The sequence below is a fragment of the Puma concolor genome, chromosome D1 (genome assembly GCF_028749965.1).
Source record: "Puma concolor isolate L17-30 chromosome D1, mPumCon1.1.hap2, whole genome shotgun sequence".
NCBI classification, from domain to species: Eukaryota; Metazoa; Chordata; class Mammalia; order Carnivora; family Felidae; genus Puma; species Puma concolor.
Window position 1 is genome coordinate 12,171,249 of NC_141676.1, and position 12,400 is coordinate 12,183,648.

The 12,400-nt window shown below is 38.7% G+C and overlaps 1 protein-coding gene across 2 annotated transcripts in view; it reads right to left on the minus strand.

The window, feature by feature from the left end:
- Positions 1–11,703, minus strand: part of ZFP91 (ZFP91 zinc finger protein, atypical E3 ubiquitin ligase) — a 46,825-nt gene extending 35,122 nt beyond the window's left edge. For both annotated transcript variants that reach the window (XM_086677335.1, XM_025928499.2), the window contains exons 1-2: positions 11,224–11,703; positions 5,542–5,570 (exon numbers count right to left, since the gene is read on the minus strand). In XM_086677335.1, the coding sequence (XP_086533461.1) occupies positions 5,542–5,570; positions 11,224–11,573 (379 nt within the window). In that variant the 5' untranslated portion in view covers positions 11,574–11,703. The remainder of the gene's footprint in view (positions 1–5,541; positions 5,571–11,223) is intronic.
- Positions 11,704–12,400: the final 697 nt, after the last annotated feature.

Below are 12,400 nucleotides of genomic sequence, written 5' to 3' on the forward strand. Positions count from 1 at the left end.
GTAAGCTAAAGGCTTTCAAAGTATAGTCTGTGAATTCCTAAAGGTTACCAAGACCTTCTCAAGAGGTTTACAAGGTTGAAACTCTCCAAAACAACCTGTATTGGAATTTGGATTACATTTCATTTGTAGATCAGTATGGAGAGAAATGACATCTTAACAATATTGAGCTTTCAAACCCATGAACAAGGTACATCATTCATTCCATTTATTTAAGTCATTAATTTCATTCAAGTGTTTTGCACTTTCCAATGTTTAAGTCTTTCATGTCTTGTAAGATTTATCCCTAACACCTATTTTTTGATGCTCCTGTAAATGGTATAATTTTATAATTTCAACATTTTTGTTACTAACATACAGGAATACAACTGATTTTTGTATGTTGATCTTGTATTATGTGAGGCAGCATCAAGATGCCTTGCAGATTTTGCCTTCAATCTTTTTGCAAACTGCTCTGAGGCCACCACAACCCGAAAATGTCTAGACTGAAAGACCAAAGAGGGAACAGCCCAACTGAGAAACAACAAGTTTCTGTATTTTAAACTATTGAACTTTTGGAAGGTTACATGGCAATAGATAAGTGATACAAGAGTTTAGGGAGAGTCACAGTAAAGAAAATAGGGTTTAGAAATTCTCAAAAGAGGCAAAATTACAAAGAAGCTAGGATACAAGTTGGGAGATTAACTGGGATCAAAACAGCAATGAGGTAGGCAGGCAGAGGACAGAACCACAGTTACCTCTAAGAATTACTTGCACTGAAGCTAAAGGGGGCTTTGCCTTGATGTAGTTAGATCAATCTGGCTAGTTTTAATTCAGAGGAGCTTGATCCTTCTTGGACTTAAAAGGTCAGGGGCATGAAATCATAGCTAACTCCTTTTTGTCAGAGGATCTTGTCCACTCATGCTTCAGTTTGCTTCCACCAGGGCATTCTGCTGCATCTCTCAAGTGGTTGTGGCAGGAATTGGATCTCAACACAAAATAACTACTCTACGTTACAAAATTAACTTATAAGTGTTGTCAGAGATGGTTTCTATGTAAGTTGAATCATAATGGGCAAACTGTTACAAAGTTATTTCTTTGTATGTAAGGGAAAGACTCGTTTATCTGATAAAACATCCCACAACTGAAATGAGTTGATAAGCCCATGGGCTTTCTGAGCCCATGTCACAATCCCCACACGAGGTATGTCTGCACTTCTAGAAAACTAGAACAGAGAGCAAGAACCACAGGAGGTCTAGGTATTTGAACAAGAAAAATAGTTTAAAGGATATGGGGCATTCCCAATGAGGAACTGGATGTCTGAGTAGATCATTCTCCTACTGAGAGAAATAATATAGCTCCTGTTACCTTAAGATAAAAAGCCAGGAACAAAATAGGACAGATAAAATGCTATGTACTGTCAGCCATTTGAGACATGAACATTATCGTAACAGTCAGAAACTTGAGTTTCTGAAACCTGATCAGACTACTCTGTATATTTCTATAATTAGCTCTTTGTTTCTCATAAATAATTAGTAAAGTCCATTTTGAAATATTCCAGCGTCAGCAGTATTAAGAGAAATCAAGGAAAGCAAGGCTCTTTTTTAAACTTATATTTAAGCCAACTTTAGAAGAGTATTATTGAATTTGTGAAGAATGCTTCCGTTAAAAGTGATCATATATTTGAGAGTTAAGACTGAAACTAAGTATATGCCCCCCCCCCCTTTTTTTTTTGCCTAGTGATTCTCCTTTCAGAGCTCTTTCCTATTCAAAACCAGTAAGATTTTAACTAGGGACACCAGGTTATCAGCCAGGAGACTCAAAATATTTCAAAGAATTGTGAAGACAATGTCCTAAGTAACTTCTCACATCATCCTTTGTACAAAAACTCAAATGGAAAAATTAAAGTTAGATTTTTCTCAATGGGAGTAGGTAAAACAGGTGGGAAGCCTGTTCTATATAGTTAAGAATAACACAAACATTGTTTAAGGGTACTGGAAATGACAGGATAAGAAATAATCCAAGGTATTCCAACATAGGAAAAATGAAATAGTCTGATGAAATTAAAACTATAAAAATTGCTAAAAATAAATTCCAATTTTTAAAAGAAAGGAATACAGAGCTATAACATATAAATTAGATCAATGAACACAAAAATGGAGGATGTGATCCAGGAAAGAAATAACAAAACAAGCTAATATTTTAGTAATAATTCCAGATATTATGTTGATTATAAATTAGATAAGGCAAATAATCAAAGCTCTTAACAATTTAAGTAAATTCCCAGATCTGTAATGAACTTATTTGATGACTGTCTAGGTAATGTTTTCTAAACGTTACTACCCTGTAACAAGAAGAGTAACTGAAAACAGTAAAAGAATTCTGAATAAAAGGTGAGACCCAGAGTTTAATACAATCAAATTTTTAAGCACTCAGTGCTCCGAAGTGTTTTCCACAAATTCTAATTTTATGAGCTACCCCTTAAAAAAAGCGGGGGGGGGGGGGGGGGTATTATAGTCAATTAAGTTAGGGAGTTACTGCACATTTTGGTATTTTTATTGCTCACTACTCAACAAACAAAATCTGAGAGGCCCTGCAATAAAAAAAAAAAAAAAAAAAACTAACACACTGATGACTCAAACACCTAGCACATTTGACTCTGTAAATACTTATTATTCTACGAAACACTTGAAACTGACTTTAGTAAACATTAAGATATTATAGTCTCCTTTTTTTTTTTTTATAAGGTTTCATCTTGGGCAGTTTTAGTTGGAGGTTTGAAAGTAAAGAAATTAAAATTAGTGGATAAAGTAACACTGGAATTACTAATAAACTACATTGCATTGCGGCAAACTATCACTATACTTATTACCATAAGAATAACATTAGTTGAAAACAGAGAACAGAATGAAAACAGAGAGCAAAGTTAAAAAGGAACCTGCTAGGCTCCATCCCTCAAAATTTCTGCTAACACTCTTGGAAGCTGGCAATGGTAAACTAACTTTCATGTTTCAAGTTTTTCCCTTTTTGCTTCTTCTGTGTGGAACGCTCTTCAGCTATCTACATGCACACTCAGGTCTCAGTTACAAAGTCACCTCAAAAGGGGTCTTCCCATGACATCGTAACTTCATCAAACTCTGAACCACATTATTTTAATCAAATGTTTCATTGCACTGATTTGATTACCAGCACAACCTAGTACCTAGAATGCTGCTGGACACATAATGCGATGCTCAACAACTACTTGTTCAATGAATTAATAAACACTATCTTTGCAAATCTCCATTTGTTTTTATATATTTTCATTTTCCATTTGTTTTACATATACCTATCTGGGTTAAATAAATACAAGAACAGGAACCAATACAAATATGTTTCTTTACGATTTCAAGTGTAAAACAATCAACATGGCACTTTGCAACTTCATAATTTTAAAACAAGCTGTTTTTTGTGTGTATGCAACATTATTTGTTCAAACATGTCCAAGGTTCTTATCTTTGACTGAAGGAAAGGATATAGTTTCACGCTGTTTGGAGTAAATAAGAGTTAAAAACAATCCTGAAAACATCTTGTCAATATTAAGGAAACAGAATTAGTAGTACCTCTAGAAAATATCAAAAACCTGCTCAAAATTTTGAAGAACTTTGGAATGAGTTGAGTTACTTCAGTTAAAATGCAGCCAACTGAACATGAAAACCACTCCAGAGTAACAGAACAACTTTCTGAGAAGTTAAATGACAAGAAAAAGGGTAAGAATCGAGGTGAATTTAAAAGCATAGGGAAAAGTGACCACCATAGCCTCCACTTCTGTATTCCCTGGTCTATTGTTTAAATGTACGTAAGATACAGTTTTCTTATGTTCCTATATACTGTTCAGAGTTGAACAGCCACAATGAAGAGATGAAAATGAGGGCTGGAGAGTATCTATTTCTTCAAAATTTTACAGTTACCTTTTACTGAATGGATTTTCAGGTATTGATATTATTTGCAATAAAAGGCAGAACTTGAATTCAAGTGCTGAGCTCTAACTAGAGATTCGGAGCATTTAACTAATGAATTGAGTGAACTGATGGAGACTGAGCTACCCAGAATGCAGTTTAATCTCTCCACAGCTGCACGGCTATGTAACAAGCCAATTTCTGGTTTAAGACATCTATGCAAAGAGCAATTAATTTATCTCCAACAGAGATTCAAAATTACCACCACATCCTCCAAGTTCTCCTCAAGGCAACCCAAAATAATTTCTTTATACATACTCTTTAGACACATCAAACAACTTTAGCTCTAATAAAGGCAAACTGAGGATTTTGTCTTTTGTTTTAATAAAAACTGCTCTGGTACTTGATTGCCACCTGTCTATGTTTTCTTCACAATATAACATTTCAAAATGATCTCTGAATAAGGAACGTCAGACCTTCCATTCTTGGCAGACTCTATTTTCCAAGTAAGAGCAGCAAACTGGTCATGCAAAGTTTTCTACACAAAAAAATTTGCCTAGAATAAATATTTCTGCCTGATATGAAATACTAGCCTCAGGTTCTAAAATTCAGAGGAAAAAAAAACCTGGTAACTGGTATCTAATTATTTACAAAGCAGCCACCAATTTAAGTCACTGGTTCCTAATCACACTGTCATTCTTCTACATGGCATTAAAATCCAGGTTTTAAACTTGCCTTATACATGTTACATTTTCTCAAAGCATTCTTTATGAAGAGAAAAATCTTAATACATACGAACATATGTATGTATATAAACACATACATACATACATAAACACATGTACATACATAATTGGCCAAGCCTCAGTTAGTAGATTTGTCAGACACAATAAATGAAATGCACTTAAAAGTATACTTGTTCCAGTCTTAAAACGGATGCTGCATATTTGATTTGGCATCAAGAAATGCAGGCAATAACTAGAAAAAATATATACATATAATGACTGAGCAACTGGCCCAGCATGTTAGGGGCTATTTTAATAATCCAATCTGCAAAGCCAGAATAAAGTCTTTAAAAAAAAAAGTTGTTTTTTGTTTTTAAAAAGGTGGACATTAGCTTTCTTTCATAATCCAGATAAGCAGAAGACTACATTTAATACCTATATTTGGTTTGGTAAAACTCTTTTAAAGAGAAACAGTCTAATGATCCCATTTAATGATTCATCAGGCTGAATGAAATCTTAGAACACTTTTCTTCTCACATTCTTCAAACTGCATTTATAATTTGAGTCTCTACAGGCACCAAGATTTTGTCTATACTCTGTATATTGTGTATCATTTCTGTTACTTTACTAAAAAACCATATAGCTAAAAACAAATTGCAATAAACTGAAATGAGATAATCTGATTTCACACTGATTAGGTTTCCAAATAATGCCAAAATGTTCCACTTGCCCAAACCTAGTATCTAAATAGGTTCTAATCACACCAATAATTTTTTACTGAATAAAAGTCACTTTTAAATGAGAACAATCTGAATCATTAGGCTGCAGTTTATTCTATTTTCTATCAGATTATAAAACAACCAGTGTAATGTACATGACAGATAAGAATGATCAAGTCTTACCTTTGTCAGTTGTTACTTTGTCCACGCATCTGAAAGAAATGAGAATCAACTATTAAAAGAACAATCTTGCACACTTTCTTAAAACACAGATATTTATCTCTTTCAGGTTCATCTCCAGAGTGATGCAGAAAGCACCTAGAGTAGTGTGGTCAATAGAACTTTCTGCAATGATGAAAATACTATATATCTGCACTTTCCAATATGATAGTCACATGTGGCTACTGAGTGCTTGGAACAGCTTAAGTAATTGAGGAAGTGAATTTTTAATTTTGATTAATGTAAATTTAAATAGCTATCATATCTGATAGCACACAGCTACAGTATTCTTCAAGACAGTTTCTAACTATAAAAAGATTAATACAAAGGAAATATTGCTGATTATATTAAGTGGTTATGTAAGAAAATGTCCTTATTTTACTAAATGCAGTAACTAGGGGTGAAATAAAACGTTTGAGATTTTCTCTAAGGTATGTCTGTCAAAAAAAGCGGGGAGGAGAAGGGAGATAGAGGTAACGAGCAAAATCTTGACAACTATGGAGATTTCACTGTACTGTTTTCTCTATTTTGTGTATACTTGACAATTTTCATAAGAAAAATTTAATGTACCTAACAGAAAACCCCAAATTATTCATTTGTTATACCCAAGTCAAAATCTATTTCTACAAAGGCAAAAGACTGGATCTTAGAAATAAATATAATTTGTACTTTACAAATTAGATAGCAACAGCAAAGAGTTTTATGTGTTATAAATGGATTTTTAAAAATGTTACTATCTTGTCTTAAATTTGTTAACATTTCTATCATTCATAACTGTTGAGTGTGGTAAAATGAACCCCTGCCCCTGGAGTCATTACCCAAATTCAAAAGTCCTCAGGTCTTGGATCTGTATTGTAAAGATGTCACACAGTATTTCTGAAGCAGTACAAAGTTGGTTTGGTTTTTTTTTTATTTTTTGAAAGTAACCCTGATATAAATGAAAATCTTATGTAATAAAAGAATGTCCAAATACAGAAGCCATAGCATAATACAAAAATCTGTTCTCCTTAGAAAGAACAGCTATCATTTTCTCATCCCACTTTTTTTTTTAAAGCTTGGTATTATAACTTTATTTTAAATTATATTATCAACATCCCAGTTAATAATTAACATAAGATAACTGCTAATCATCCTAACTCTAAAGGAGAAGTACAGATTTAATTGCTAAATTTTGAAACTATGCAATAAACTTTCCAAAAACCGTTTGGAATGCTAACATGTTTCTATTACCATATTGATCACCATAAGAGGAAGGCTCAGAATTTTAAACTTCTACAACTGGAGCTTTCTCCAAAGAGTCTCAAAAGCTGTTTCAATTCAGAATATTACTGCCTTTTCATTCCCATTATCATGACACCTTACAAAAGGAAATAGCAAGAAAGTGTCACCCAAAGGTTTACTACCATTTTACTTTAAGCAAGAAAATACACCAAAAATGGAATGCCATGTACCAGAAAATAGAGCAATATTTGTTTCCTTCATTTATAACCTCCCCCGAAACCTGTAGTAGTCCCTCTAAGAATACTCCATTTTAGCCAATAGGGTTACTCAATAGCTATAAGTTTAAAAAAGTATTTATTGAAGTTTTACACGAAGTGCATTGGCTAAACACAGGCCTTATGATCATGGTAGAACAAAAAGAAGCCTTTTTTGCAATCTAACCTACTTTTAGTTTAAGAATTAGCTTCCGTATTAGTAAAAAGCAGATGTTTTAACTTGATGAGTTCAGAAAAAAAATGGTAGAAATGTACATACAGTTTTTTTAAAAAATATTTTTGAGAGAGAGAGAGAGAGAGAGAGAGAGAGCGAGAGCATGGGAGAGTGGCGGGGAGAGGCAGAGAGAAGGGAACAGAGGATCTGAAGTGGGATCTGCACTGACAGCAGTGAGCCCCATGCATGGCTAGAACTCACAAACCATGAGATCATAACCTGAGCAGAAGTCAGACACTTAACCAACTGAACCACCCAGGCACCCCGAGAAATGTACATATACTTTAAAATGAGACGTGGATTAGGAGTGCCTGGGTGACTCGGTCGATTAAGCGTCCAACTTTGGCTCAGGTCATGATCTCACGGTTTGTGGGTCTGAGCCCCACATCAGGCTCTATGCTGACAGCTTAGAGCCTGGAGCCTGCTTCAGATTCTGGGTCTCCCTCTCTCTCTCTCTGCCCCATCCCTTGCTCACACTGTGTCTATCTCTCTCAAAAATAAACATTTAAAAAATGTTATTAATAAAATAAAAATTAGACATGTATATAAACATCTGCAATTAAAATGTAAGAATCTGAACTCTTAAGCTTATTGGCCAAAATACAGCAAATGATGAACCAAATTCTTCAATAGTACTGATATAAAAACCTTTCTTCATATTTGGTTTATCTTTTCTTGTAATTAGCCTTCAAGTTTTATTTTAAAATGTTTCTAGCATTTAACTTTATGCCTTTCTTTTGAGCAAATTCACTGAAAAATCATTTCCTTCCATAAGGATTTCCTGTTCATTAACTTTTGAATGTTTCAATGTAAACGAAAACATTGTTACAAGCATAAATGTATATTAAAAACTGTAACCTAGTTATCACTTAATTATAAAGCTAACTGCACAAGTCATAAATTGTCAGTTATTGATGAAGACACTAATTTAAAGAGCTTAAGTAACTTGCCCAAGGTCACTTAGTGAGTAGTAGAAAGCTGGGAGCAGAAACTATCTAGTCCAATCTTTTTCTACTTCATTACTTTGCCTTCTAAGAAAAAAAGAGGTTTCAAACAATCCAAATCCCTGTAGCTATTAACCTTTTAAACTACTGTACACTTTGCTGTCTCTTCAATCAAGAGAAACAAATGTAGGTGAAACAGCTATTACTGAGAATTTATAGGAGGAAACGTTGGAATATGTAAAAGAACCTGAAAAGAACAAGTAATTAAGACAGAGATTAAATCTCTTCCTTCTTTTTAAAAAATTGCCATACGTTGTTAGGAAAATAGAGAAGAAGGTCAGAGAATACTTGACCAGGGTTCAGTAAACTGATACTCAAAACCTCACGAGAGATGCCTGGGTGGCTCAGTGGGTAATGTGGTTAAGCATCCAACTCTTGATTTAAGCTCAGGTCATGATCCCATGCTTTGCGAGACTGAGCCCCAAGACTGAGCCCTGTGTCAGGCTCTGCACTGACACCATTGAGCCTGCACGAGATTATCTCTCCCCCTCTCTCTCTGTCCCTCCCTCCTGACCCCACCTCTCTCTCAAAATAAACAAACATGAAAAAAAAAAAAAAGAAAGAAAAAAACCTTTTGAAATATCTTGAACGGTTAAATAATTTTAACTGATTAGTTTTAAAGTTTACTTTATCACTCTGAAAATCCGTAAACCATGCATACATGTTTCACAAACCTGCACTAATCACTGCATCTTCCCTTCAGACTGCAAAGTCCTTCAAGACCAGGACAATGTCTCATTTACCTTTATAAAGCCTCGCCCAACAGGGTACCGGGCCCAGTTACTGCTCAATCATGGTTTAGTTAACTGAAATGCTTTAGAACTCCTTTGATTTCTAGGGCATGCAGTAAATTATTACTAGGAAAATTTATTTTAACAATCTGATCAAAATTGCGTAACTTTAAGAGACAGTTCTGAGGCTAAGAGAAGGTAAAAGAACACTACTATCTTTTACAATACTGGATAAAAGGGAAGGACACTAAGAATTAAGGCTCTATCTTTCTCCCCCCAGGGAATAATATGGAGGAAAAAAACTGAAGGGATTTAATTAAGTCATCTTCATCCAAGTTCAACTGTTTTAAAGTAAAAAGACTCGTAAGTACTTTTTTTGCCAAGAGTTAGGGGGAAAAAACCAAAGAAATGGAAAAAAAAACTATTGCACTGGGTGTCATCAGGTTGAGACATCATTTCTGTAAGTAAAACTGGTAGGAAAGTGGGAGGGAAATTAGCAAAGGAAGTTTAGGTATATTTTACTCAGATGGGTAGGTGAGAATGGAAGGGCATTTAAAAATGTATTATGAGGTTATTAACTTTCCCAGGTGTGGCAAAAGAAGGAAATGGAAAAAAAAATCCCAACTTTGCAGAGCTCACATAAAACCACCACGCACCGCTTACCTCTCTGGTATGCTACCACCACTCAAAACTAACTTTTAGCAAAGGCTGCATGTAGTACGTACTAGGCTTTGTGTTAAGTGCTTCACGTGCTGTACTTAATTCTAATTCATCTCATAAGGATTAACATTAGCTCCTATGAACAATGAAACTAAAGCACACGCAGTTGAAGAAATTTGTCCAAGGAACTTAATCCAAGTAAGGGTAATGATAGCTCTTTTCAAACTGGTGAGATTAAATACACAATCTTAAAAGTTTTTGTGACTGTAATTAATCTACAGGAATTAGAATCCCAATCGCAGCCAAATGATTTGTATGTACAGATCTTTGTTCACAGAATTGCAGTTTACACAATAAATTCTCTGGATTATGTTAAATAACATTCAAAAATTTGAAGTACATCTAACACCTCTGAATTTTATCTCTTTCTGAGGGGCTTCTAACACAAGAATGCAAGTCAGAGACTTAAGTTTTAATTTTGGAAGAGGTGTTTTCAAGTTTTAAATTTGGGATAAGCCAAATCTTGCCACACTATCTTTGGGAGGGGGCACTTAAAACTGTAATTCCCCCACTCCAATTTTCCCTTTTACCCATTTTTTTTCACCTGAAAGTCGAAAGATAAAAATGTTTTCAGCGACGAATTCAATGGCTAATATGATTAATTTCTACAATTTACAAACACACGTACTCAGTATTTCCGACATAGAAACATCTTTAACTATTTGTTCCTGGTCCCTCCATTATCCCTAGGTGATAACAGAATTCCTTGAAGAATTGTCTTTTAAGGATGAAGTTCCTACGTTGGAGCATAAGCACAAGCAGAGAAGCGAAAACTAAAAATAAATAAATAAATAAATAAATAAATAAATAAATAAATAAATAAATAAATAAATAATAAATAAAATAAAATAAAATAAAAGGAAACCCACTAAAAGATACCCATCTGATTCTGCTGTGTGAAAGACTACACTTAAAATTGGCAGAGCCACGTTTCACCCTCCTTAGCACCAGATTCCTCAAACAAGTGAAACGTGATGTGAAAATTCAGCAGAGTGGAACAAACTACATAAAGCTGCTCATACAACTGGCTCTCGAGCTAATTAATGGGAAGGGGGGGTGGGGGCCACACACTTTAGAAGCCAAGACCGTGCTGTTGATTTCCTAATGGGGATGTGATGTAATACTGGAGGGCCGCCTTACGAGGGGAAGGGACAGGCTGACAAAGGGAGTGCAGATGCCAGAGTGCGGGCGAAGCCTGCGGCGGCGGGGAAGAGGAGGGCCGCTAAAGGCGCAGGAAAGGTGTATCCCACAAAGGACGACCTCGGGGAGAGGGGAAGTGGCCCCGCGGACGGAGGGCACGGGGGAGGGCCAGAGAGGAGCGACGGGACAGCTAGCAGGGAGGCGGCGTGACATCTGGCGCGCGAGCCGGCAGGGGGCAGAGCAGGCAGGATGTCACGTGGAGTGGGCGCTACGGGAGCCGAGAAGGTTGCGTGCGGACAGAGGGGGGTCTTTCCCACCGCCTGAAAGACTGCGTTACTCACAGGAGTCGCGGACTCTTCTTGCCCTGAGCTGGAGACGGGGGCTTCGCGGCCTGGGACTGCTGCCCTGGGGCGTCGGGAGGCCTGGCGCTGGGGCTGCTCCTCCGCCGGCGGGGATACTCGGCCTTCCTCCGGCGAGACACAGCGGCGGCGGCGGCGGCCGCAGCGGCCCGGCCCCGGTCCCGACCTCCCCTCAGCACGCGGCTGCTAGTGGTCCCTGCAGGCGCCGCCGCCGCCGTCGCCTCAGGGGGCTGTTGTTGGGGCTCCTCCGGAGCCGCCTTGGCCGCCGCCGCCTCTCCCCCTTCCTGGTCCTGCTGCTCCGGGGGTCTCGGCTCTTCCGTCTCCCCCGGCATCGGGGCTCGTCCGTCCCCCACCCCCTCGTCCCAGGCGGCGGAGGCGGAGGCGGCGGCGGCCGCGGCGCTGCTCCCCCCGCCCCCTTCGCCTCCCGGAGCGTCCGGCTCAATCTCACTCAGCGCTCCTCTTTCCCCCCTCCCCTCCGCCCGGCTCCGAGGGCGCCCCCCCCACCCCCTGCCACTCAAGGCCCGCTACCGCTGGCGGCGCGCGCGCCCGCCACAGACGTGCAGCGGACCAATCGGAGAGGAGGGACGGCTTCTTCGCCCTGCCCCTCGCGGCCTCTCACGCAGCGACGTACCAGGTTCCCTCCCCCACCCCTTCCTTCAACCAATCAGGAAACGGCTCTAAGGGAGCGCGCGAGGTTTCCTTCCCCGCGCACCCGTTCTCACCGTTAAACGGCTGCGTCTCGCGACAATCCTAAAGTGACCTTCCTCCCCCCCCTCCCCCGCCCCACGAGCTCAACGCGCGCTAGGGGCAGTGGGAGGAGCAGGTCCCGCGAGGAGATTGGTGGGAGGAAAACGCACCTTTTTCCCCGCCTCGCGCGCACCCTGGACTGGCTGCGCGCGCACCTGCCTCCCTAAGGAGCCGCTAATGCCACAGGGCTCTTTCTATCCTTCTTCCTTAAGCCGTGGAAGTAGCCTTGGCGTTCTTCTGCCTCCACCCCGACCCCACTTTCCTGTCTGTGGCCTTTCTGTCCCCAGCGCCGCCAGGTCTTGCGGAAAGAAGGGGAAAATTTTTTGAGTTGTCGCTTCTCCTTTAAGAAAAAAAACGCCGTCGGCTGCCGGATGAAAGTCTCTGAAAAAATGGCGGCGGTAGAACAGAGGCG